Source organism: Macrobrachium rosenbergii, chromosome 3 (genome assembly GCF_040412425.1).
Source record: "Macrobrachium rosenbergii isolate ZJJX-2024 chromosome 3, ASM4041242v1, whole genome shotgun sequence".
NCBI classification, from domain to species: domain Eukaryota; kingdom Metazoa; phylum Arthropoda; class Malacostraca; order Decapoda; family Palaemonidae; genus Macrobrachium; species Macrobrachium rosenbergii.
Genome location: NC_089743.1, coordinates 92,302,375 through 92,327,719, shown reverse-complemented (window position 1 = coordinate 92,327,719; position 25,345 = coordinate 92,302,375). Strand labels below are relative to the sequence as shown.

Below are 25,345 nucleotides of genomic sequence, written 5' to 3'. Positions count from 1 at the left end.
AGGTTCATTATCTCTCCCAGCTCTCTGCTGAGTTCTAGAAGCTATTGTCCCTGTTCCACTCTCATTCTTCTCTGACACTGCCAGGATCAGCCAATTGTCCAAGTAACATCTCAACCAGATTCCTGTTAGGTGTGCCCAGGATGACACTAGTTGGAACACCCTGGTGAATACCTACGGGGCCGTCGCCAGCCCAAAGCAGAGGGCTCTAAACTTGTAGGTAACATCCTGGGAGACAAACAGCAGATAATTCCTGGAGGCTGGGTGGATGGGGATGTGTAAATATGCATCCCATGAAGTCATCTTCCCTGACTGATGCTAAGACTGACTGGGGTGTCTCCATCTTGAAGGATGTCTGCTGTAGATAAAGGTTCAGTGCTGATAGGTCTATCCCTGGCTACCACCCACCAGAAGCTTCTCAACTAGGAAAAGGCAGCTGCAGAACCCCAGTATGTTGTCTTCCACTATCTCCACTGCTCCCTTCTGCAGCATGGCAGATAGCTCCACCTGCAGAGCCACTCCCTTGGGTGATTCATTCCTGTAGGAGGGGAATGGGATCAGTGTTTGGGACTGTGGAGGTTTGGCTGGTCCAAAAGGGAGCCTGTACCCTTGTAGGAGAACTAGCACTATCCACTCTGCCCCATGGAGCTGCCCAACCCACCACTTGCTCCCCAGGACCTCTAGACACTGGTGTCAGTTTCGAGGATGATACCTGGGAGAAGAGCATGCCCCTGGAACCCTCTCTCCTAGTTTGATGGCTTGGTGGACCAGATCCGGCAGGAAGTGGTAGGGGAAACCAGAAGGAGAATGTTCCTCAGACCGAGCCAACTCTCTAGTGAGATCTGTTTATGGATCACTTCTAGGAAGGACTCTCTCCTCTTCAGAATCAGGTTAGCCCAGGCATTCCCAACCTGTCTTACTGAGTATGAGAAGGCCTTGCCTGGAGTCCTTGATATCTGGAGCCATGCCCCCTGACACTTATCCAGCAAAGAGATGGATTTCAAGGCTTTCACTAACAGTTCTCCTGATGGTGCTGAAGGGGGGAGAAAATATGTTCCTGCTGGGGGCATCGCTGGTAGAAGTGGTCTTGGCGAAGGCAGGATCACTGGAAGACATGGAAAAGGGCTAAGAGTGGCTCCCCTCGAGGAGGAACTGCAACACCTTTTCACAAAAAAAGACCATTGGGGCGACTACCAGCCCACGCACTCCTCACATCCCAGACATGAAATACAAACAGAGTGTGGGTCTACCACTACCAGGGAAATAGATTTACTACAGTGTTTGCACTTGCCTGCCCAGCTACAAAATTCTGGCTTCTTATCCTGCAAGTTAGCCATGGCACAAAAAGAAGGGCTTACACATGGGGAAACACATTATTCACTTGAACGAAACAAATGAGGGCAACCATGTGGCTCACAGGAAGCACAAAGAAACACACACTAAGGCTGCTCTTCAAAGGAAAACCAGCAATATCCCTTAAATAACACACACCCACACACACTGTTCTACTGGAGGTGCACAAACACTGGGAGGGTAACAACCCTGCAGTAAAAACACGTGAGGCATACAATGCGATCTCAATAAAAAAGGGAGATAAACACAGTGATATGTAGGTGCACATATGGCTGAGAACAAAATGGAAGAGTAAGGCGACTTAGGTCACGAGTGATTCATGGGCCTACACAATAGTTTACATCAATGATAGCTGAAGCGAACATTGCATGATAAAATTCATTTTTGAAAAGGGTAGGTATATATTCCCATCAAAACACACAGAAACATATAATACATATATATATACATGTATGTATGTATGTATATATATATATATATATATATATATATATATATATATATATATATATATATATTTATATAGATATATATATTGATATAGATTGAAATGTGAATGTTGTTATGAATAAGTCGATTCAGCAGTCTTACTAATGCATCTGATGTGTAATTAGCAAATGCCTTTAATGACTGTATCAGCTATTTATTTGCTCGGAGACTGTGAGGAGTTTCGTTCGCATATCAAAACTGAAATTCACTGTTTCACGAGCGTTCATCCCGCTTGAACAGTGTCTAAAGACATGCTCAGGGCATGGAAGCGATACTTCGTTGTGTGGTCGGAAGTTCCGGTTGTCAAGTGATGAGGCATTCCAATCTAGTTTTGAGCAAAGCTCAGCGGCCTTGACCGTTGACCCGTACTGTACTGTGTGGAACTGAATCTTCCGATGTGACGTCATGGAACTTTTCCTCCCAGGCGTGGCGTGGGGGACATGCGTGCGTCAGTTCGTCACAGCACGTTTTCTTGTAAAGAAAATGTTGTAAAATCACTCATTCTCACCTGAACTTTGTTATCGCACATTTTGAGGTGTGCTTTGTGGTGTGTGCAGCCCAGCACAAGAGGCCATATTGGTCACACACAGACACAGGGAAACGAGTTTTTCCACTGTTGAGAGTGAGTTGAAATTCTAAGTTTATTAACTTTCATACCTTTTCTTACAGATGGTGGCACATTTACGTTTTGTCTATGTATCTAATATGTCTTTTTGAGTTATGCATTTTTATTCTGATTTATTGTTTCCCACGTAATTCTTTGATACACTATGGACTGGGGTCTAACAGAGATGATTCTGTTAGGCAAAGATTACCTTCCAGTAAACAATTTACATTTCAAGATGATTTTCTCACGGTGCTTATGGAATGCTAACAAACACATTTTATATATATATATATATATATATATATATATATATATATATATATATATATATATGTATGTATATATGTATATACACACACCATGTATATATAATGTGTGTGCGTATGTATTCCGTAAGCATCGTGAGGAAATCATCTTGAAATTTAAATTGTTTACTGAAAGGGGGGGAGAGATCGAGAGACAGGCACACTCTGACTAGATATCCTGTATATATATTTTCTAAAACATATACCCGTCCTGAAATAAATGAAGAGGATTTCACCACTGGTTTCACCATTGTGTGATAATATGTTATCGGTGGAACCTCCTGCCATGGAATTCGAAAGCCTCTTCGTTTATTCACACTCAGATAGGTTATTAGCAATCCACATGCACACCCACATACACACGCACACACACACACACACACACACACACATATATATATATATATATATATATATATATATATATATATATATATATATATATATATATATAAATATACAAATATACCTTAGATACTACTCGATTCTGGGCGGCAACAGATAATCGTAGTGAGTTCTTTACATTATTAAGAAATCTACTCTAGTTCATTAAAACATCTGACTAAATGGCCAGATTAAGGCAACCCAGTAGACATATAAATCAAGGGAAATATTGTGGCTTAGGACCTTCTTCATGTGAGAGAAAATTATGTAAACTCAAGGGTTCTCTTAATTAACTATATTTATATAATAAACACAGATCAGAAGAATGACGAATTACTGGACAGGTAATAACAAGGGCCAACTAAATGAATGAAACCTACACAGGAAATAAACCAATGATGTCTTCTAGTTTTACCAGACCACTGATGTTAACAGTTCCTAGGGCTGGCCCGAAGGATTAACTTAGGAACCAACTGGTTACTTAGCAACGGGACCTAGATTATTGTGGAATCCGCATTATAGGCCTGCACCAGAAATAAATTTCTCTAACTCTTCATCAGGGATAGAACTCCGCCCATCGAATGGTTCTCAACCAACTCGCCAGGGCTGGATCTGCAAAGATATAGAGCCGCCAAGACGATTACAAGATAAACTTACTTGCAGAATAATAAGATGCTCAAGGGAACTGAGTGAATGCACAGATGGTGCCAAATAACTCAGTTAAACACTAAATGCATAATTATGTTAACACTTGATGCTCCAACAAATTACTGAAGGTGATTGCACAATGGAAATAGAAAATAAATCAGACGGAGAAATAACAGGAATCATGACTAACTAAGAAATCTTATTCCGGTACATTACATTTGTCAAGGTGACAATGTCCTCATTCAATGCGGTGCCGACGCTGGAGGAGGGAATTAAGGGGATGCCACGACAAAACTATGCTGGTTCAAACCATGAGGTCAAACACGTGGAGGGTTCAAGGGACAAGCAGAGGTTAGGATATCTGTCCTTGGTGGAGTTCTGAGTGCTTCTCTCTCTCTCTCGGCTGCTGTTGCCTCGTCTATTTCTAACCTCGGGGATTTATGCCTGGGCATCCAGGTAGATGGCACAAAGGTCAAACTTCACCTTGTTTTCTATAGCAAGCACATGGCATCCAGTCAGACCTCGTGGAGAGGTTACCATGGCCCGGGCGGTGCAGTGCCAACTTTCTCTTTTCTGGCTCATCCCTTCCCCGTTGTCTGACACCGTCGAGGAAGGCATCTTCAAAGGTCACCTGGAAACAAGGCCTTAGGCAGTCACTTTGAGCAGAGAGAAGGATTAAAGGCTTAACCGTTTTGGGAATGAAGGAGAGAGTTGACGAAGGGTGAATGAAAACCCACAGTTCAAGTAATTAAAACAATTAAAATTAATTTTATTTCTTTCTCTGTTACGTTACGGATATAAAACGGGTGAGGTTGCTTGGAAAGAAGTTTCTTTCATCGAAATATACATCGAAATATATACATATATATATATATATATATTCGTAGTTGATTCTGCAGTTACAAAAAAAAATTACATGACCCCTGATCTCTTAGAGTAAAACCTGATGTTCTGTATGAATATATACTGTCATGCTATGCTGGTTCATGAAAACATGCTGCTAATATTATCTAAGCCTTTTCCACAGCCTAGATGATCATTCATACTCTTATTTCAAACACCAACTACTGTAAGGTTTAGCTTCATTAGACTTTGTAATATCGTTTTCAGTTTGGTTGAAAATTGGAACCAAATCTGCCTTGTGCTTCCAATGAATTTTGAATGTAATTTTCAGTGGTTCTTCCAGCTGTATATTTTATCCCAGATTATTCTCTTTTCTTGATATATTTTATTTCTGTAACGTCTGTTTTGATTTATAAATGTAGTTAAGAAGCTCTAAATTTCTAGGATTTACCTCCCATATACCAGCCATGTCTCTAACACAAAAAACACTAGGTCATATATAAAAAAGAATATAAAATGACATTTTTAAAACATGTTTTTAAAATAAATCTTTTGAGAACCAGGATTTTCTTATAATTAATCATGTCTACAGAAACATGGAAAGATGCACTACAAGAAAAGAAATATAGTTTTTTTAAAATTTCTTGTAACATATTCTAACATATTCCTTCCATGTTTGGCGCCCACACCTTTTATTTTTGTACACATGATTAATTGCAAGAAAATACTGTTGTGTCTCAAAAGGTTTAGTTTTCACTTTTTAGTGCATTTTAATGAAAGTGAGTTTTAAAAATTTTATATTTCTTTATTTTATATTTTTTAGTTTTGATAGAAATTGTAACCGATTTATGATTGTAGCTAACAAAATTGATATCCTGGCGAGCCAAAGAAGGTTTGAAAAATCCAAAGAGTTATTTACCGAGTCAAATAGGTTGTGAAAAATCTGAAGAGTTTCATACAAATCCTGAGATAATGGGAGCGATCACTGTAGGGTCACTAGAGGTCACTGCTGACCTACTGATCATGTAAGGTTGTATTGTCACTGGGACTGAGTAACCACACAAAATTTCAAGTCCATTGGATGAAGGAAACAGGTCGAAAATTGAGTTACAAGATTTGAGGACAGACGGACAGACAGACACAGAAGTCAAGTTAAATAAAAGCATGTCATAAAAACAAGAGAGTTTGGTCCAAAAGTGAACAACTGTTTCCTAGTCTTGTTTGTTGGTTTTGATAGCAATAGGTAGAAGACTGCCAGAAATGCATAAATTCTGCTGCTGCCTAGTCTATTGTCATGGCTGTAGAAATCACCTGTGGAATTAATGACCCTTACCACAAAGGTTGAAAACTCAACGTCATAGGGACATTTCAAAAAAGACGAAAACACGGAATAAAAAATATGTTTTTAATTCTGTTACACAATTTAGACTTGGCTCTCAGGTTGTCACTGCCAGTAATCAGACATCCAGTGAACAACGAAGCACATCAAGGTAAGCATCCTCTTCAGCTTCTGGTGTTCGCAGCTAGTTCCTTTCTCCTTTCTCTAATATATGATTCTTTATTGCTTAAAGGATAGTTTTACATTTGCAATGGGCAGTCATTCCAAGGCAGAGAACTTAAAAGTATAAAATGTGCATTCATATGGTTATCATTTCTGTTCATAATGCAGACAGTCTTCTTAACAATTAACACTCACCATATCTTAGAAAATATTAAATATATTAAATGAACGATACAGATATTAAACTGTTTGATTATTCGTATCATTTTTGACATGACAGGTTGAATGGTATCCTCAAATGAACGACGTACCTCCTTCTCTTACACATACACACACATGGGATTGCATACAACACACAAATAAACATGTATTATCTACCCCGTTGGTTTCTCAGATCTTATTGTGACCCACTGGCACTCACATCGGTCTCCTAAGGTCTGCTATGAATGAGGGTTAAGCCGAAATAAAACCTCCCCCTATCATCTGGTTTTTGGGGTCAGAGCGAGGAAAGTGTGGACCCAGAATGCATTACTTTTCATTTAAGATAAATTATTTCTAGGGTGAAGCTGCTAACCCCAGGCTCATACGCCACAGGTGGCCACTAAAGCCTATGTACCAATGGCAGCTTAGCCCAGTGTTGCTCAGCTCCACCAGTCAAGAGACCAGGAGTGTAGCAGACAAGTTACTATTTCCCATCTACAATTGGCTACCCAACCACTTAATGACAAAAACCAACTTTGCTCATATTCACTTGCTAGAAGACCCGTAGAGCAACGAACGCTTTATTGCTGTGCAAACACACACATGTACACATTGTGTATATGTACATTTGCCTCCATAGGAGTTAATACTATCCGTACACCTCATGCTATGTACTGTGGGCACTATCAAAGGGTGTCTGCCGAGCACCTTCGGCCCCTAGCTGCACCTAATTTTCGACTTTCACTTCATGTTCATTGGTGCCTCCTTTGTTCCATCTTGCTGGCCAACCTCTCTAACCATAACTTCTTGGTGGAATTTTATGATTTTCTCCCAGTTTCAGCACTAGATCCTAGTACTTCATCTCATCTGTTTTCTGGATCCCTATATTTTGATGCCTAATCACTTGAACTCCCTCTTTTCACTTTCATAAGAGCTGCAGGGCTGAGTGATTTAGTGTGGGGCTTTATACCTAGATTTCGTGACTCACTTATTGGTACTTCACATACACAATAACAGACATGCACACACACACACACACACACACACACACATATATATATATATATATATATATATATATATATATATATATATATATATATATATATATTCTACATAAATAGGTTGATAAGCCAGAGGTGGAATTAGATCAAGAGTGTTTCATTTTGAGCATGAGGTGTTACGTATTTGCCTTCGATACTTACTTGATTCTGGGCGGCAACGGATAATCACAGGGAGTTCTTTACATTATCAAGAAATCTACTGTATTTTACTACAACATCTGGCTAAATAGACTGATTAAGGCAACTCCGTAGATGAATATGCCAAAGAAATCCTGTTGGCTTAGGGCCTTCGTCATGTGATGGAAGATTATGTAAACTCAAGGGTCCTCCTAATTCATTATATTTACATAATAACCACAGATCAGAAGAATGAAGAATTATGGGGCAGGTACTAACTGGGTACTGCTAAATGAATGAATTCTACACAGAAGTGTTCTTCACTGAGGATGTCTTCATACCAGGGACATCGCAGAGGGGTAGATTAAGGCGTGGCATAAGGTCACTGCAAGAAAAGCAAGATGGCTACTTGCAAGAATAACAAGAGGCTCAAAGGGAACTGAGAGAATGCACAAATGGTGCCAAATATCTCGGTTCAACACTAAATGCATAATTACGTTAACACGTGATGCTTCGTCACAAATTACTGAAGGTGATCGCACGATGGAAATAGAAAATAAATCAGATAGAGAAATAACAGGATCGTGACTGACTAAGATACCTTGTTCTGGTACACTACCTTCATCAAGATGACGATGTCCTCATCTAATAAGGGCGCCGGTGCTGGAGGGAAGGAAATGAAGGGATGCCACTACAAAGAGTACTCGTCCGAACCTCGATGTCGAACACGTGGGGGAGTATAAGGGACAAGCAGAAATAAGGACATCTGTCCTTGGTGGAGTTCTGAGCACTTCTCCCTCTGACTGCTCAAGGTACATTTATAACCTCGTGGGAATTACGCTAGGGCATCATCATAGATGGTATAGAAGTCAACCTCCGCCTCGTGTTCTGTAGCATTATACACGCGGGGCATCCTCGCATGGCAGGGCACCCAGACTTTCCCTTTTTTGGCTCCTCCCCTTCCAGTTGTCCGACACCGGTGAGGAATTTGCATCTTCGGAGGCCACGCCTAGAAATCAGAATCTTAGGCTGTCATTTTGAACAGAGAGAGGGATTAGACTTACCCATAAAAGGAAAGGAGAGAATTGGTGAAGGGGCGAATGAAACCAAAGTTCTTTCTATTTAAGAAATAATTAAAACGAATTGTATTCTCTATCGGTTATGCTATTATGGTAAAATGGGTGAGGTTGCTTGGAAAGAAGTTCCCTTCGTTGCAGAGGTCATATGGATAGCAGGGAGTTTTCTGAATGTAGGACATTGAGATGGGGAAAACAGGGTGCAGTGCTGAGGAAACAAAAAGTTTAGCAAAGGAAAAAGGAAGACTAATCAAGGTGCAGTTCCATGACAGACGAGGAGTTCATATGCAGGCACACAGGTTGATGGATCATGTAGCCAAGAAGAGATTGAGACAGAAGAAGAATGCGTGTAATAAAAGTAGAGGTGAAAAGGTAAACAAGACCTTGAAGCAGGTAAGACCTGCTCTCGAGGGAAGAAAAGGCAGAAGGAGGTCAATGAGCAAGTGCATCTCAGTGGAGAGACGTCTCGAGTGAAAGCTGCCCTTGTGTTGATGGAGCAAGTAAGATGAAGATTTGTGGAATGCGGAAGACAAAATAGAGTCAGAGCTGAATGAAACAGTAGTTGAAATTCTTAAGGATTAGGGTGCCAAGGGAAAAAGGCACCACAGGGCTTTCTCCACTACCACATTTCCCATGGTAGGAATAGTCCAGTTGACCTAGGACCCAAACATACTGAGCGTCATAAACTAAGTTTATAGTGCCTAGAAGAATGACTCATGTATGCCATAATTTTAATAAAACACCTCAAAATGTGAGATTGTACATAATTACCATCCATATGTGTATGCTATGTTATTTGCTTATTATATTTTGCTGGGTATTTTGAGGAAAGATAGTCAGTGGAGGGACTGAGGGAAAACTACTGAAGGGCATCCATTGGCCTTAATCCAACAATGACTTGGACGCTGCAGAAATTATACTACTCCATAGTCGAAAGGAACAAACTCTCAAGGATGTGGTGGGAGCTCCCAACAGAAAAATTCATGGAAAATGGATATGGGGATACCTCCAAATGATGGCTTAAATTGTAGCCAGCATCAGTGGGAAGAGAAAACCACATGTTGGAACCATCCTGTTTAAAAGATTAAGATCCCTCAAGAATGTACACAGTGCTATGCTTCCAGAATATTCCTTCTGGAACATAACACATCAGGGGAAGAAAACAATATTCCAACATTGGTAGAGTAGAAGATGTTATGCATATGGCCTTAATGCCATCATCTCTGGAGATGTAGGAAGTCTTTCCAACAAGCGCCCCACCCCCCTGTATTTCTGGCACTATCTGAGAGTATGTTGTTTTCAAGTTCTGAAGAAAAAAAGTGAAACCTGATAATGTAATGTATCTGGAATAATTAAGGACAGTGCCACGACCATGCTGACTACTCCACTTACCAATTAATTCAATGTTTCTATCAAGGACCTGTAAACTGGCAAATATTCTATTACACAACAGGGTGAGCAAGTCAATGCTCCAGTTTACGAAGCATTCACTTCGTCCTAAAAAAGAAAAAGTCCAAAAACACCACCCACAGGAACACCAAATGTAATTCGTTAACACTCTCATAAAACACAACAATTCTCAGTTTCTGCTCACTAGAAAAAAAAAACTGGAGATCACATTCAGAGATTGCGACTCACAAGTTGACAGTTTACATTCTATGTGTAAGACCATTTTGGTTGACATGGACAAACGCAGCACTAAACTTCTTTTGAACAAGTCTGGAATTGTCTGTCCTCAAGCTTGTCAAGTTTGCGACTAGTCAGAGCTGGAAGGATATCACAAGTACATAATTGCTTCCCGTAGGAATTTGTTTGTCTGGAAGCAGGTGTTTATATTTCTACATATTTATATAAGTGTAAAATGTTCAGCTTCATAGTAACCTTGTACAACTGGAAAGGATGGCGAATAGCTTATATATATTTCAGTATGCAGGAAGACTACTTTTTTGAAAAAGACAGAGCATATATATATATATATATATATATATATATATATATATATAAATATATATATATATATATATATATATATATATATATAAATTTCTGACTTAAATCAGGATCGAACCCAGTTCTTTTAAATGAAAGACCAGAGCGCTGCCAACCAGGTGACACAAGTCATAGAAGAAGTTGGAACCTGAGTACCACTGTACCTAAGGCATTACCTGGGCAGGATAACTGCTTGCATACCAATGTGTTTTCCCCAACTTCCCGACTCAACAGTGACCCAGTTGACAGCATTTCATTCGAATTATCCCTTCTGAGGGAATAAGATAGAAATAATCAGCTCACAATCACGTGTAGAACAGAAATAAATTTCTGACTCACATCACGATCGAACCCAGGTCTTTCAAATGAAAGACCAAAGTACACAATCACGTGTGGAACAGAAATAAATTTCTAACTCACATCAGGATCGAACCCAGGTCTTTCAAAAACACAATCACGTGTGGAACAAAAAATGAGTTTCTGACTCATTTCAAGATCGAACCAGGTCTTTCAAGTGAAAGAGCGTGCTTCTGGTCTTTCATTTGAAAGACCTGGGTTACATACATCCTGATGGGAGTCAGAAATTTATTTATAGTTGCATAATATGATTGCGTATATTGATTATTTCTATATATACACACACAAACACACATATATATATGTGTGTGTGTCTGTTTGTTGAGGTTTGTGCGTTTCTGCAGTTTATATGCGTTATCAGTTTCCAATTTTATTTGATTATATAAAAACACGTTCAATCTTTGCTTTTCTCTGCAACAAACACCAATATTTCCTGCAGATGAAATGGCTTAGCGTCGTACTCTTTCTGATGTTGACTGGGACTGGAGGGGCGGAACTCCTTCCTCCTGAAAGATCCTACAAGATCCTCATGCTCCTTCCTATGGGAAGCAAGAGCCATAGGAATGTCTTCATGCCCTTGGTAGAAGCCCTTGCGGAGAGAGGCCACAAAGTGAGTACCAGAATCATTTCTACCAGAGAGAACTGGAAAGTTCAAATGAATACTAATTTATACCTAAGGATGGCAAAAAAGGAAAAACTGTTACAATTGGTAATACTTATGTTTGTTGTGCCAGGGAAGGATAAAAAAAAGAACGTAAATAAAAGCCTAGAATATAGCTGGCAAACAGATGGACTTTCACCTCAGACCTGAAGCTTCTGTCCCTCACCCCCAGGTAGACATGTTGACCAGCTACGACGTCCAGCACCAGAACCCGAACGTCAGAGAAATCCCCCACCGACTTCCCTATTATCCCAGAGCTAACACAAACATGTTCAGTGAGGCAAGTACAATGGTTAGAGTTACTCGTATGCTCAGGGATAATATGTGTAAGATGGCGAGAGATATTTATCATGTGCCTCGTGTGAAGGAACTCTACAGGAAGAGGAAGGAGTATGACCTCATTGTCATTGATCATCTGTTTCATGAGGTATTTGATATTTCAGAGTATGGATTTGTTTTAGATGTAGTTTAATTCCATTTTTTTTTTTTTAAATGCACAGTTCTTGGGTTACAATCGTAATATTTACTGGGTATGAATCCACCCCAAAATGTGAAATAGTCTAATTCCATTTTTTTTTTTAAAAGTGCAAAGTTCTTGGGTTACAATCGTAATATTTACTGGGTATGAATCCCAAAAACACTGTGAAAAGATCGCAGAATCTCTGGTAAAAGGCCCAACATAAAATGAACAGTTAATAAACTACAAAGAAAGATAGGGTAATGGAATAGAAGGGAGAAGACCATTAGAATGTGGAGAAGCCAAATCCTTTAAAACACAAACGCATATAAATAAGAGGTATAACACCAAGGAAAGATTTTGCATGGTAAGCAACATGCTCACTAAGGAATTAAGATGCACCAGTTCAATGAAGTGACCCAACCAACATTGTGTTGACCTGATGTAGTACAAAGATTCTACAAGGTCTACAAAAGTGAAGAAGATATCAAGCAAAGTTTAACATACAGCCATTGAAAATATCACTCTGGCGACAGAGAGGAGCCTAGTTAGGCTGTTAAAGTTTTAGGTATCCTCCATTTTTAATTATAAAATTAACTTACTCTAGATAATAGGGGTAACTATGCTGCTATTTCTTGATATCACGTCATCTCAGCTCGATTTTCCTGGATGGTGACTAATAAACCATGCTTTTAAAACTTGGCATGAGCAAGAATTCTGGATGATGGCCTCCCAGTCTGTGATAGAGAGTATTTTTACGAATAAATTCAGATAACTTTCCTGTGCTGAATAGTCTAACTCAAGACTAACTCAACATTAAGGAAACAATCGTTAGCATGATAAGCATGATGATTTTTTATATTTTACAGACAGATGGTTAACGTGCTTTAGAAAAGTCTGCATCTGCCTGTCTCATTCTGTATGATTTACAAGTTAAAATAATTGGATGATTCTTTCTAAAAAGATAACTTCATATTTGCTTTGTAGTCGTGATTATAAAGACTCTTGACATTCACACACCACAAGGCTAATGAAGTCATTAAATTTAGTGTTATACTATCAAGTCTTAAGGCCTATTTTCTTTAAAATTGATAAATAAAGAAAAATTATAGTTAACTCTAGTTTCGAGAAAAGTAGATCTCTTGCCAAGTACAAGATTTGCGATTTATACATTTGTATAGAGAGATTATCTTTTCCAACTTTGATTTTAAACATTACTGTAATAAAGAACGTATGTACACTATTCTGCTAGCCCAGTTGCAACCACAATTTATTCAACACAATCAGTGATTTTCTTTACTAGAATTACAGAAGATTTTTTTTGTCAGAAAAAATAGTCTGGGCCCTATAAAGTCCAAACCTGTGAATAGAGGCCCATGTCCTCGCTATGCACAACAATTCACCTGGTTCAATCTTTATTTCTAGTTCATGTACCCCTTCGTACACGAGATGCCATTCATCACCATTGCTACTAGTGGCATGGATCCACGACAGAGCGCTGTTCTGGGAAATGTACTCAGCCCAGCATACATGCCCACTGTGTTTCAAGATTTTAACTGCAAACACGTTTTTGGACGACTTTACAATACAATTACCAGTATAGTAAGGCCCTTTTACTGGAGACACTGGCAGGTTGTACCGGCAGTTCAACAAGAGGTGAGATTTACCACTTAAGAATATTTTGTTTGCTAACTTAGACGATTTCTGATTCCTGTATGCAGTTCTATTTTCAACTTGAATATATCATCTGTAAGTCCATTTTCATTATAATCCATTCTAGATTCTGTTTTTTTTTTATTCTAGTGCAATGAATTTCGCTAACACTAGGTAAACATTCATGGAAAACGACACATCACACGTTTAGTTGCATGACTGGGTGATTAACTCATTCTGACGACTTGACTATTTCCTTGCAGGTCAACAAGCTCTTCCCAGACCTTCCTCCTCTTCTGGAGCTAGAGAGAAATCAGAGTCTCGTCCTGGTGAACTCCCATTTTTCCACCGGTTTGACGGTTCCCCTTTTGCCTCTCCAAGTGGAAGTAGGTAGTATGCACTGTCGACCTGCCAAACCTTTACCAGAGGTAAGACATGACTATCAGCTGATGTTTCTTTGCAAGAGTGTCTATATGGAATAGGCAAATGGTATAGATCTTTGCTTTGAGAGCTTGATGACAAGGTTTTCTTCAGGAAACAGTATTATTAGCTGCCTGTCTTCAAAATCGGTTCTATACTGTATCCCACTGTAAATCGTCATTTTGCTTCAATATCTTTCTACTTTTGATCTAATCAAGGTATTTTTAATGCTATTTTTCTTTAATTTAGGACTTAGCGAAATGGATTGAAGGCGCAGGATCAGCAGGTGTCATATACTTCAGCCTTGGCTCAATTACAAAAGGAAATACATTGCCAATCAAGTACAGGAATATATTCATTGAAGCGTTTTCAAAATTAAATCAAAGGATTCTTTGGAAATTCGAAAAGGGCATAGAAGGGATTCCCGCGAATATCATGATGAGCCCCTGGCTCCCACAGCAAGATATTTTAGGTGAGCATTCGACTCATTTAATCATACAACAGGACTCATACTTTAGACTGGAAAACATAAGGTTAATTGTGAACATTGCTTTTGGATATCACTTGAAAGCCTGTATCTATGGATCTCATTCATGACTTTTCAGGCCACCCTAATGTGAGAGTGTTCATAAGCCATGGAGGCCTTCTCAGCCTGCAAGAGAGCTTGTACCATGGGACTCCTATGGTTGTACTACCTTTGTTTGGAGATCAGCGTGGAAATAGCGCCATGGTTGTTGCTGAAGGATGGGGTCTGTCTTTTAATTACGAGGATTTATCTGTTGATCTCATCGTCAGCTCTCTTAAGGAAATTATACACAACCCTAAGTAAGTTATTTATTTTCCCCCTGTGTAACATGCATTTGTTAGGTTTGTAAAATTTAGTCTACTTACTTCATCAGTACCATTAAAATTGTTTAAAATGTGTCGCAGTTTATACAATGTCCTTATTTAGTTTTAGCTGAATGACCTAAGTCATCATGCACCAAATTTCATGTTACATCAGGTCGTGACCAAGTAATTCTTCTCTTAAACCTTGCTTTGTGATACTACTTCTGTACAACAGATTCCAAAGTCTTGGGTGCTTGTTCCCTTTGCTAGAGGGAATACTTGGACAATCTCTCCTTTTTCATATTCATCTTTATGTTTTGAGATGTTCTGAAAAAGATAATTGAAGATACTTAATTGACTGTCAAGAAAATGCCTCCCATTTTACTTAATCTGGTTTTGTATGTCATTTCAAATTCATTATTAGTCCTCCCTCAGCTGATGTGACAAACCTGGAGACATTCTTACTTTTTCTTTGTGGTCCTGTTCCTACCATATCGATCTGGATCGTCCCGGATCTTTCAATCTCGTTTATGGCATCTTTCAAATCTGTGGTTATTAACAATTTATGCTAGTACAGTTATAGTTACTGTTAAAGTCACTGCTCTTGTTTTCTTCATTGATTTTACCCTGGCAGTGTCATCTTGTATTCAGGGCTTTTACGAAATTTAAGTTGTTTTATGCAAATGTTTGAGGCTTTGGACACTTGTTCATGGAAATGTAACAAAACATAAGTCAATTTTGTTTTGAACTCAAATTCCAATCTCTTGATTTTGTCAGGTATAAAGAAAATGTAGCGAAGACTTCGAGGTTATACAAGGACCAGCTAAATTCTCCTGTAGAAAGAGCAGTGTTCTGGACGGAGTACGTCATACGTCACAGAGGAGCCCCGAAGTTGAGGTCCCCAGCTGCCAGCCTCTCATGGGTGCAACTACTCCTGCTGGATGTGTTAGCACTGCTCCTCTTGGTCGTCATTTTGTCTTTGTTCATTTTCCGGTGGATTTTCAAGAAAGTTCTGGGTGCAGTTTTTGGTAAAAACTATTTAAAGAAAAAGTCTGAATAACTTTTCATCTAAATCGATTCATGTTTGTCAATAAATATACGACATACGCACAGCATATGCAATCTACTGCTTTCATTCACCTGCGTCCACTGAAATGCATTTTCTTCCGTCACTGATTCAACACCAGGTTGAAAGTTCACGAGCCGTTATTTGATACGAGGTCGAAAATAAGCTTCTGCCGTCCATAAAGAAAAAGATTAGGAAGTAATCTCTGTCAGTGATGAAATAATAGTGACACTGGACAAATGACGTCAGTCATGAGAGCAAGGAATAGCCAGTACAACTATCAAGCAAAGCCCTAAATCCAGTGAGACCTCTTTTAGACATAATGCTGACTATATATTGACAAGATATCTTGTATATCTATTTTCTAAACTCCCATATCCGTGCTGAAAGAAACGAATAAGCTTTCGAAACTGCGTGACAGTAGGTTGTCGGTGGGACTTGTTCGTTGGTTCCAATTCTGCCACAGGCCTCTTTGCTGATTTCTGCTCAGATATAGGCTTGTACTGTAGTGATAAGGCATTTCCCAAAACTCCGAGGAAGTCTAAAAGTTGAGAGATCATCGTTGTTATTCAAAATCCACATACACAAACCATATATATTTGTATCCGTATTTGAATCCGCAGTTTTCGAAAATGACACAATCCCTGACCCTTTGCGCTAGAAACTGATGCTTTCACCAGAAATAAATTGTCACATAAATTTCTTTCTACGCTGATTTATCACATTAAAATAAAGAGCTTTGGTGCTGACTCAGAAAAACATGCTACAAATATTATCCAAGTTTTTTCCCGCAACCTAGACGAGTATTCATACTCTTATCCGAAACACCGTCTACTGTAAGGTCCAGTTTCATGTGACTGCGTGATTCTATCTCCAATTCGGTCGAAAATCTGAAGCAAATCTGTTTCGCGTTTACAGTGAAAGTTGTGTGCAATGGCCAGTTTTTCTTCCAGCCGTACTTTGCTCTTTGGTGTATTTTATTTCTAGTGCATCGGTCCTGATTTACAAATGTAATTAGGAAGTTGACACGAGAAGCGCAAGAAGGCTTTGTCACGAAGTACATGAGAGTTCGGTCCAACAAGAACAACGGGTTGCTTGTTCTGATTGCATGAGGTAGAAGTAGCTTTCCAGGACTATATAAATTCCGTTGCTGGTTAGTTTGTTGTCATGGCTGTGGAAATCACGCGTGGAATTAATTACCTTCATCACAAGGTTGAATCCCAACTGTCGATGCGACATTCCACAAAATAGATGAAAACAAGGGATAGAGAATGTTTATCATTCCGATGCACATTTTTTTACTTGGCTCTCAGGTTACCAGTGCCAGTAAATCAGACATCCAATTACTGGTGTTCGCATCTATTTCCCCTCTAATTTGGTAAGAAACAAATTTTCATTGCTTAAAGGACAGTTTTAAGCGTGCACTGGGAAGCCATTGCATAGCACAGATCTTCAAGTATAAAATGCAATGTGCATTCATATGTTTATCATTTCTGTCCGTAACGCGGACAGTCTGCAAGCTAAGAACTCAACAAATAACATTCACACTACCTTAGAATAGAACCAGCTAATCAGCATAATGTATTCGATATACTGATGCAACTCTTACATTTGTGTCATTTTGGACGTATCTCCTTTTCTCATACACAGGTATGAATGCATATACAGACGTATATACACACGAATAATTAATTCATAACTTATTCCGCTGGATTATTGGATCTCAATGTGATCCAGTGTTACTCACATCAGTCTCCTAGAGCCTGTTGCAAATTTATAATAAACCGAAACTTAAACCTCCCATTTCCATCTGGTGTTGGAGACAGAGAGATGAAAGTGGGTCCCCTGAATGCGTTGCTTTTCCGCTAGGATAAACTATTTTTGGGATGAAATGTCTAACCCCAAGCCCATGGCTCCACACCACGAAAGCCTATGCACCAATGACGTCTGGCATTCATTAGGGGTCACCCATCAAAAATTTTGACTTGACCCAGTGTTGCTCAACTCTACCAGTCGAGAGACCAGGAGTGCAAAAATAAAATGACTACTTTACCTCTCTCTCTGTGGTCACCCATCCAATTAATGACGAAAGCCAACACTTACACTGTTGTAGTGTAAGGAACGTGTTGTTACTGTAGAAGGGTACTTGCATACACAAAGTAAACACATGCACCCCAATAGGTATTACTAAAGAGTGTTTGCAACGTCCATTCAGCCCCAGCTGCCACAGTTGTTCATTCCACATTTCTATCAAGGACCTGTAGACTGGCATACTTGTTTTATACATAGATCACTGTCCCCAAGTAACTGCATCAGATTACCAAACCTACATAATGTGCTATTTCATTTCGAAGTAAAAAACCTTGTAATTGAAAAGATTACTGAGAACAAATTCCAAAAGTTAAGTATACCTTAGTTTAACCAGACCACTGAGCTGATTAACAGCTCTCCTAGGGCTGGCCCAAAAACACCACCCAAAGGAACCCCAAATATGATTCGTCACATTCTTGAAATGCCTAACTATAGGTCTCAGTTGCTGCTTACGACGAAAAACAGTGGAGATCACGTCCACATCTTGTGACGTGAATGATAAAGTCTCAATATATCTATAAGACCACTCTGGTTAACACATAAAGGCGGCACTAATTCTGAACGAGGCTTGACTTTGCCACTGTCAAGGTTTTCTAGGATGTAAGCGAGAAGGATTATTGTTTGTTTGGAAGCAATTTCTTATATTTCTACATATTTATGTAAGTGTAAAACGACTTGCTTTAAAGAATATATATATATATATATATATATATATATATATATATATATATATATATATATATATATATATATATATATATATATATATATGTGTGTGTGTGTGTGTGTGTGTGTGTGTGTGTGTGTGTGTGCAGTTTCCGTGCATTATCAGTTTCCTATTTTATTTGATTACACAAAAACACCTTCAACCTTCATCTGCTTTCCTCTGCACCAAGCACCAACCTTTTCTGCAGACGAAGATGGACTAGAGCCCATAAAGTATCAAAATTATTTTCACTAAGGTGAAGTGAAAAGTTTGAATGAATAAGAATATGTAGCTAAGAACGCAAAAAAAAAGGAATAACTATTAACTTACGTTGGATATCACAAAGAATAAAGTGGACATATGTAGTCAGGGGAAGAAACAAAGAACGAAAATACAAGTTTAAAATATAGCACGCAAATAACGGACTCGACCTCAAAGTTCTGTCTCCGGAGCATTATCGTTGTTCTCTTAACCTCAGGGAGACATGTTGACCACCAACAACATCCAGCACTAAATCCCTAACGTCAGAGAAATCCCCCATCGATTCCCCATTACCCCAAAGTTACAGCAGACATATTCAGTACAGCAAACACAGGCCTTTGAGTTTTTCATATGGTCTGGGATAAAATGTGTGCGATGGCGAGAGGTATTTCGTCATGTGCCTCATGTGAAGGAACTCTATAGGAAGAGGAGAGAGTTTGACCTCATTGTCATGAATCATCCGTTTAAAGAGGTATTTGATATTTCAAAGTGGGTATTTGTTTTAGATGTATTCTTATTCCATATTCTTTTAATAAGGGCAAAGTTCTTGAGTTAGAGTCATAGTTCTTAAAGGGTATGAGTCTCAGAAACAGCGTGAAAAAATTACAGAATCTTTAGTAAGGGTCCAACATAAAAACAACAGTGAATAAACTGCAATATAAGCTAAGGAAATGAGATAGAAGGGAGAAGACCATTACAACGAAGACAAACCAAAATACTTTACAACAAAAACCGTTATATAAAGAAGAGGCAACACTGATGAAGGATTTTGATTAGTAAGTAAAATGCCCAGTCAAGAACTAAGAACTGATGCACCACATAAATGAAGTGATTGAACAGACACATGGCCAAGTCGGTTAGAGCAGTAGCTTCGGACTTCATAGAGGTCTGTGGCGCAGGTTCGAATCCACAGCCGACCGGTCAGAGAGGCGGACACTTTGCTATCCGTGTAGACACCCCGGGATTATGTAATCAACGGACAGGTTTGCTTAAAAGCAAATGGGTGTTACAGACTAATATACACACAAACAAAGCCACTCCAACATCTCCTAAAAACATAACAGACACCTCACACGTCTCGAATTGTCGACCTAACCACGCAACAACTTCTCGCTGCTGGGAGAAAGGGTGCTGGTGACTGGTACAATACATGTACATACGCTACTGGGGTCTAAGCGATGTCAGGCAGGGCAGCCGATCGAGACTACGGTCTACCCCAAAGCCAAATCAAAGTCCTTCAAAAGAAGGCATCGTGCTTACCCCATACAAAATGGGAAAAAAGCACGTTAAAAGAAGAAGAAGAAAAAAAATAAATGAAGTGATTGAACAGACACTATGGAGCAGAAAACAGCTTGCAAGGCCTACATAATAGAAAAAAAGATACCAAGCACAGTTCAACATAAACCAAATACCACTCTGGCATGCGGCAAGAGTTTAGCTAGGCTTTTTAACTGTTTATTATTCTCTACTTTTAATTCTTATTGTTACACTATATTTTTCATTGGGCTCGTGGTCCACCACAACCTGAGACAAGCTGAGAACACTGGTATAAGGCAAACAGTTATCAGTCATTACAGTCCCCTCTTAGCTGATGTCACAAGCTGGAGTCATTCTTCCATGTTCTTGGTTTACTGTTCATACCACTGACCTGGATAATCCTGGATCTTCAGTCTGCTTATAATATCTTTGAAATTTGTTATTAACAATTTACGCTGCTCATAAATTCACTGGTTTTTGTGCACAGAGTTCTTTCTGGTGATGTTGCACTCTAGCCCAAAACATTTGGAGTAGTGTGAAGTCAGTTTTCTTAGTCTTTACTGTCATGCTTCCATATAACAGCTTTTTAGTTTTCTGGAAAATAAACTCTTGTGCGGGCTTAGTCTGTCCGTCTGCACTTTTTTCTGTCCGCCCTCAGATCTTAAAAACTACTGAGGTTAGAGGGCTGCAAATTGGTAAGTTGATCATCCACCCTCCAATCATCAAACATACCAAATTGCAGCTCTCTAGCCTCAATAGTTTTTATTTTATTTAAGATTATAAACTTAGCCGTAATCGTGCATCTGGCAACGATATAGGCCAGGCCACCAACGGCCCGTGGTTAAAGTTTCTTGGGCCGCGGCTCATACAGCATTGCACGGAGACCACCGAAAGATAGACCTATTTTCGGTGGCCATGATTATACACTGTACAGAAAACTCGATTGCGCCCAAAAAACTTCAGCGCATTTTTTACTATTTTTTTTTATAAACGTGTAAATTTGGTTTTCAGTCGCTTTTATTTTAATCTGCCTAAGATGTATGTATATTTTATTGTTAGTTTTCAGTAAAAGAAAACTATTGAGATGACTTTGTCTGTCCATCCGCCCTCAGATCCTACAAACTACTGAGGCTAGAGGGCTGCAAATTGGTATGTTGATCATCCACCCTGCAATCATCAAACATACCAAATTACAGCCCTCTAGCCTCAGCAGTTTTTTTTATTTATTTTATTTAAGGTTAAAATTAGCCACGATCGTACGTCTGGCACTGCTATAGGTACCAACAACACAGGCCACCACCAGGCCATGGCTGAAATTTTCATGGACGGTGAATGAGAGTTTCATACGGCATTATACGGTGTAAAGAAAACTCGATTGGGCCAAAGAAACTTCGACACATTTTTCACTTATTTTTCATGAAGAAAATAGAACTCAAATTACAGTCGCCTCTTTGTTCATTCTCCGGTGGATTTTAAAGAATGTCCTCGGTGCAGTTTTTGGTAAAAACTGTTTAAAGAAAAAATCTGAATAACGTTTCATCGATATCAGTTCATGTTTGTCAATAAATACAGAACTAAAGTTGACTGGGGTCAGTTCTCGTATCTGCCTACAGGCCATACATGTATGAATTTAATCTACTGGTTACTAGGTGCACTGGAATGCGTATATATCTTCCATCTTCGATTCTAGGCTACCATGAAATTTTATGGGGCGTTATTGGGTACCACAGATCACAAGATCGAACAATGAGGTTCTGTCGCTGCTTAAAGCAGAATAGCAGGCCCAGTAGCTCAAAGCCGTCGGTATAGCAGAAGATTAGAGCTGCAAAACAATTCTACAATCTCAAAAGGGACGTCTTTAGACATTACTGGACACGATGAAACTGGAGTTGGAAAATACCGTTCTACCAGTTTTACCAGCCTTCCGATTTCAACGAGAGGTCACACCATCTAACTAAATTCTGTTACCAAAGCACCAGTTTGGTGGGATGTCTTTTTTTTCGTTTGTTGGCAGGATATCTCAAGGACAAGTGACAAGAATGTGGTGATCCTGTGAGGTGGCTCATTTTGTTAAAGTTTGTTAAAATTAACATTTCAGGATCTATTCTCATAATTTGTTTAGTGAGGATGCTTACTGTATAGATTCCTAAACCATATATATATATATATATATATATATATATATATATATATATATATATATATATATATATATATATATATATATATATATATATATAGTATATGTGTGTAATATACGTGTGCACTTTGTATTTATCCTCGATCATCAAAGATTAAAGTAAAGAATTTTTGTACAGTCACTGCTAACTTGGAAAAACAGAATGCTAATACTATTCAAGTATTTTCTCTCAACCTAGGTCATTATCCATACCCTTAGTTCAGATCCTGCCTACTGTGCATACGGTTTCACTAAACAGTGGGTTAACAAATAACTAGTGCCATGCTAGCAGAGTTGCTTTCGCCGGGACTAGGCTTCACAGTGTGGTGGTCCGAAGTTCAAACCCCACTCACGCCATGGTCAATTTCACTAGCAAAACACAACCTCACTCTCCCTGTTGGTTGGGTATTTGGGGGTATTTTGGAGGAGCCAGCAGGTGAACAGGTCTATCTGCTGAGTCATTAGCAGCCACTGATTGGTTCTCCCTTGGATGGGGACCGGGTATAGGCTCTGATCATATGTTTATTTGTTCAGTCTCTTGGACGTTGCTCGCTAGCGCAATGGGTTGTGTCTTGGCCACTCATGATCTACTTTTAAACCTTGAATACTAATTATTTCACTTTATATTTTCAAGTTGCACTTATAGGTGTGAATTCTGTCACAGACTATTCACATCAGTCATGTATTTTACTCATGTTCCTGTGTTTGGATTTAAAGGTGTAATAAGGAAGCTTTCATTTCCTCAGTTCACCTCCCACACCCCTAGCACTGACACTGACTCGAGAATGCAAGGTCAGTCCAGTCCTGAAATAGATCAGAGTTGGCACAAAAAAGGGAACAACTGCTTGGAAGTTTTGATCGCATAAAGAAAGAGAAAGTTAACAGAAATATATAAAATCTGATGCTTCCAAGTATGTTGTGTCGCGGTTGTGGGAATCACCCGTGGAATTAATAAGTATATTCAACACAATGGTCGAATTTCCAGTGTGAATGCAACTTTTACATTGGCAAAATTTAAAGCGTTAGGTTTTAATTCCGATCCACAGTCAGCTTGATCTTCAGGTCTTCATTGTCAATAAATCAGACAACCAGTTTCTAACTAAGATCGTCAAGGTAAGCACACACTAACCGCTAGTGATCACAGCTACTTCTCATCTCCTTTTGGTAAGGAATAATTCTTTATTGCTTAAAGGATAGTGTCATGTATGCCTTGGACAGCCATTTCACAATTCCAACTCTGATATATGAAAAGCAATGGGCGTCCACACATCAGTGCATACAGGGTATCACTTTTCCGCTATTTCAGGGTGGAGCTGCTAGTCTCTAGACATTCTACACCTCGTCTGCAACCCACCAGTGTCATCTAAGTACCCAGTACTGAGTTGACTCAGTACAGAAACTTTTTCTTTTCTTTTTCTTTTAGGAAACAGTCTTAAATTGCGTCCCCTCTTCTCACTTCCCCTCCCAAATGACAACACCACGTCAAATGTATAAATTCTTCTCAAACAATCTTGATAACTATCTCTCTACTGATGATGATAATATATAAGCAAGATATCACTAAAGACAAATTAGAACTGCACAGCTCTGGTGACTAAAATCGGACAAAATTTATATTTTGTTAGAAGCTGGACAACAACGGATCATTAGGAAGCACGGATCTCAAACAGTTGTAAATGACAGACTATATAGACGTGACTGAGTGATAGCTGACGATCTTAGCTGAGATGAGGAAAGTCACAGTTCTATACTCCAATCACTTCAAGATACGTAGACACTGGATTTTTTATTCATGATTTAATAGAGCTCGTGCCGAGTCATGTATGCTGAATGACAAGAACGGTATGCTTGAGTTTAAGAAACACAAGTATCAAGTATTAACTATACCACCTTTTCTGGATCCTGCTTTAATCCATCAAGCACAAACGAACGAAGACTTAGAAGTCTTCGCTCTTGGTCATCATTCATTCACTCTTCAGTGCCCAGTTCTTTGAGAGGATCGGTTTGTTTTTCTGCATTCTTTGAGAGGATTAGTTTGTTTTTCTGCATTCTTTGAGAAGATCAGTTTGTTTTTCTGCATTCTTTGAGAGGATCGATTTGTTTTTCTGCATTCTTTCAGAGGATCAGTTTGTTTTTCTGCATTCTTTGAGAGGATCGGTTTGTTTTTTTTCTGCATTCTTTGAGAGGATTAGTTTGTTTTTCTGCATTCTTTGAGAGGATCAGTTTGTTTTTTCAGTGCATTCTTTGAGAGGATCTTTGAGAGGATCAGTTTGTTTTTCTGCATTCTTTGAGAGGATCGATTTGTTTTTCTGCATTCTTTGAGAGGGTCAGTTGGTTTTTCTGCATTCTTTGAGAGGATCGAGTTGTTTTTTCTGCATTCTTTGAGAGGATCAGTTTGTTTTTCTGCATTCTTTGAGAGGATCAGTTTTTCTGCATTCTTTGAGAGGATCAGTTTGTTTTTTCTTTGAGAGGATCAGTTTGTTTTTCTGCATTCTTTGATTTGTTTTTCTTTCTTTGAGAGGATCAGTTTGTTTTCTGCATTCTTTCAGAGGATCAGTTTGTTTTTCTGCATTCTTTGAGAGGATCAGTTTGTTTTCTTTCTTTGAGATTCTTTTTTCTGAGAGGATCAGTTTGTTTTTCTGCATTCTTTGAGAGGATCAGTTTGTTTTTCTGCATTCTTTGAGAGGATCAGTTTGTTTTTTTTCTGCATTCTTTGAGAGGATCGATTTGTTTTTCTGCATTCTTTGAGAGGATCAGTTTGTTTTTCTGCATTCTTTGAGAGGATCAGTTTGTTTTTCTGCATTCTTTGAGAGGATCAGTTTGTTTTTCTGCATT

At 38.9% G+C, this 25,345-nt stretch overlaps 1 protein-coding gene across 1 annotated transcript in view; it reads left to right on the top strand.

Moving 5' to 3' along the window:
* Positions 1-2,358: 2,358 nt before the first annotated feature.
* The window catches only part of LOC136851792 (uncharacterized), a 50,954-nt gene continuing 27,967 nt past the window's right edge, over positions 2,359-25,345 (top strand). The window contains 9 exon segments of the mRNA XM_067126107.1: positions 2,359-2,461; positions 11,371-11,541; positions 11,765-12,019; positions 13,475-13,705; positions 13,966-14,130; positions 14,372-14,594; positions 14,728-14,947; positions 15,728-16,000; positions 23,557-23,623. Coding sequence (XP_066982208.1) covers positions 11,371-11,541; positions 11,765-12,019; positions 13,475-13,705; positions 13,966-14,130; positions 14,372-14,594; positions 14,728-14,947; positions 15,728-16,000; positions 23,557-23,623 — 1,605 coding nt within the window. The 5' untranslated portion in view covers positions 2,359-2,461.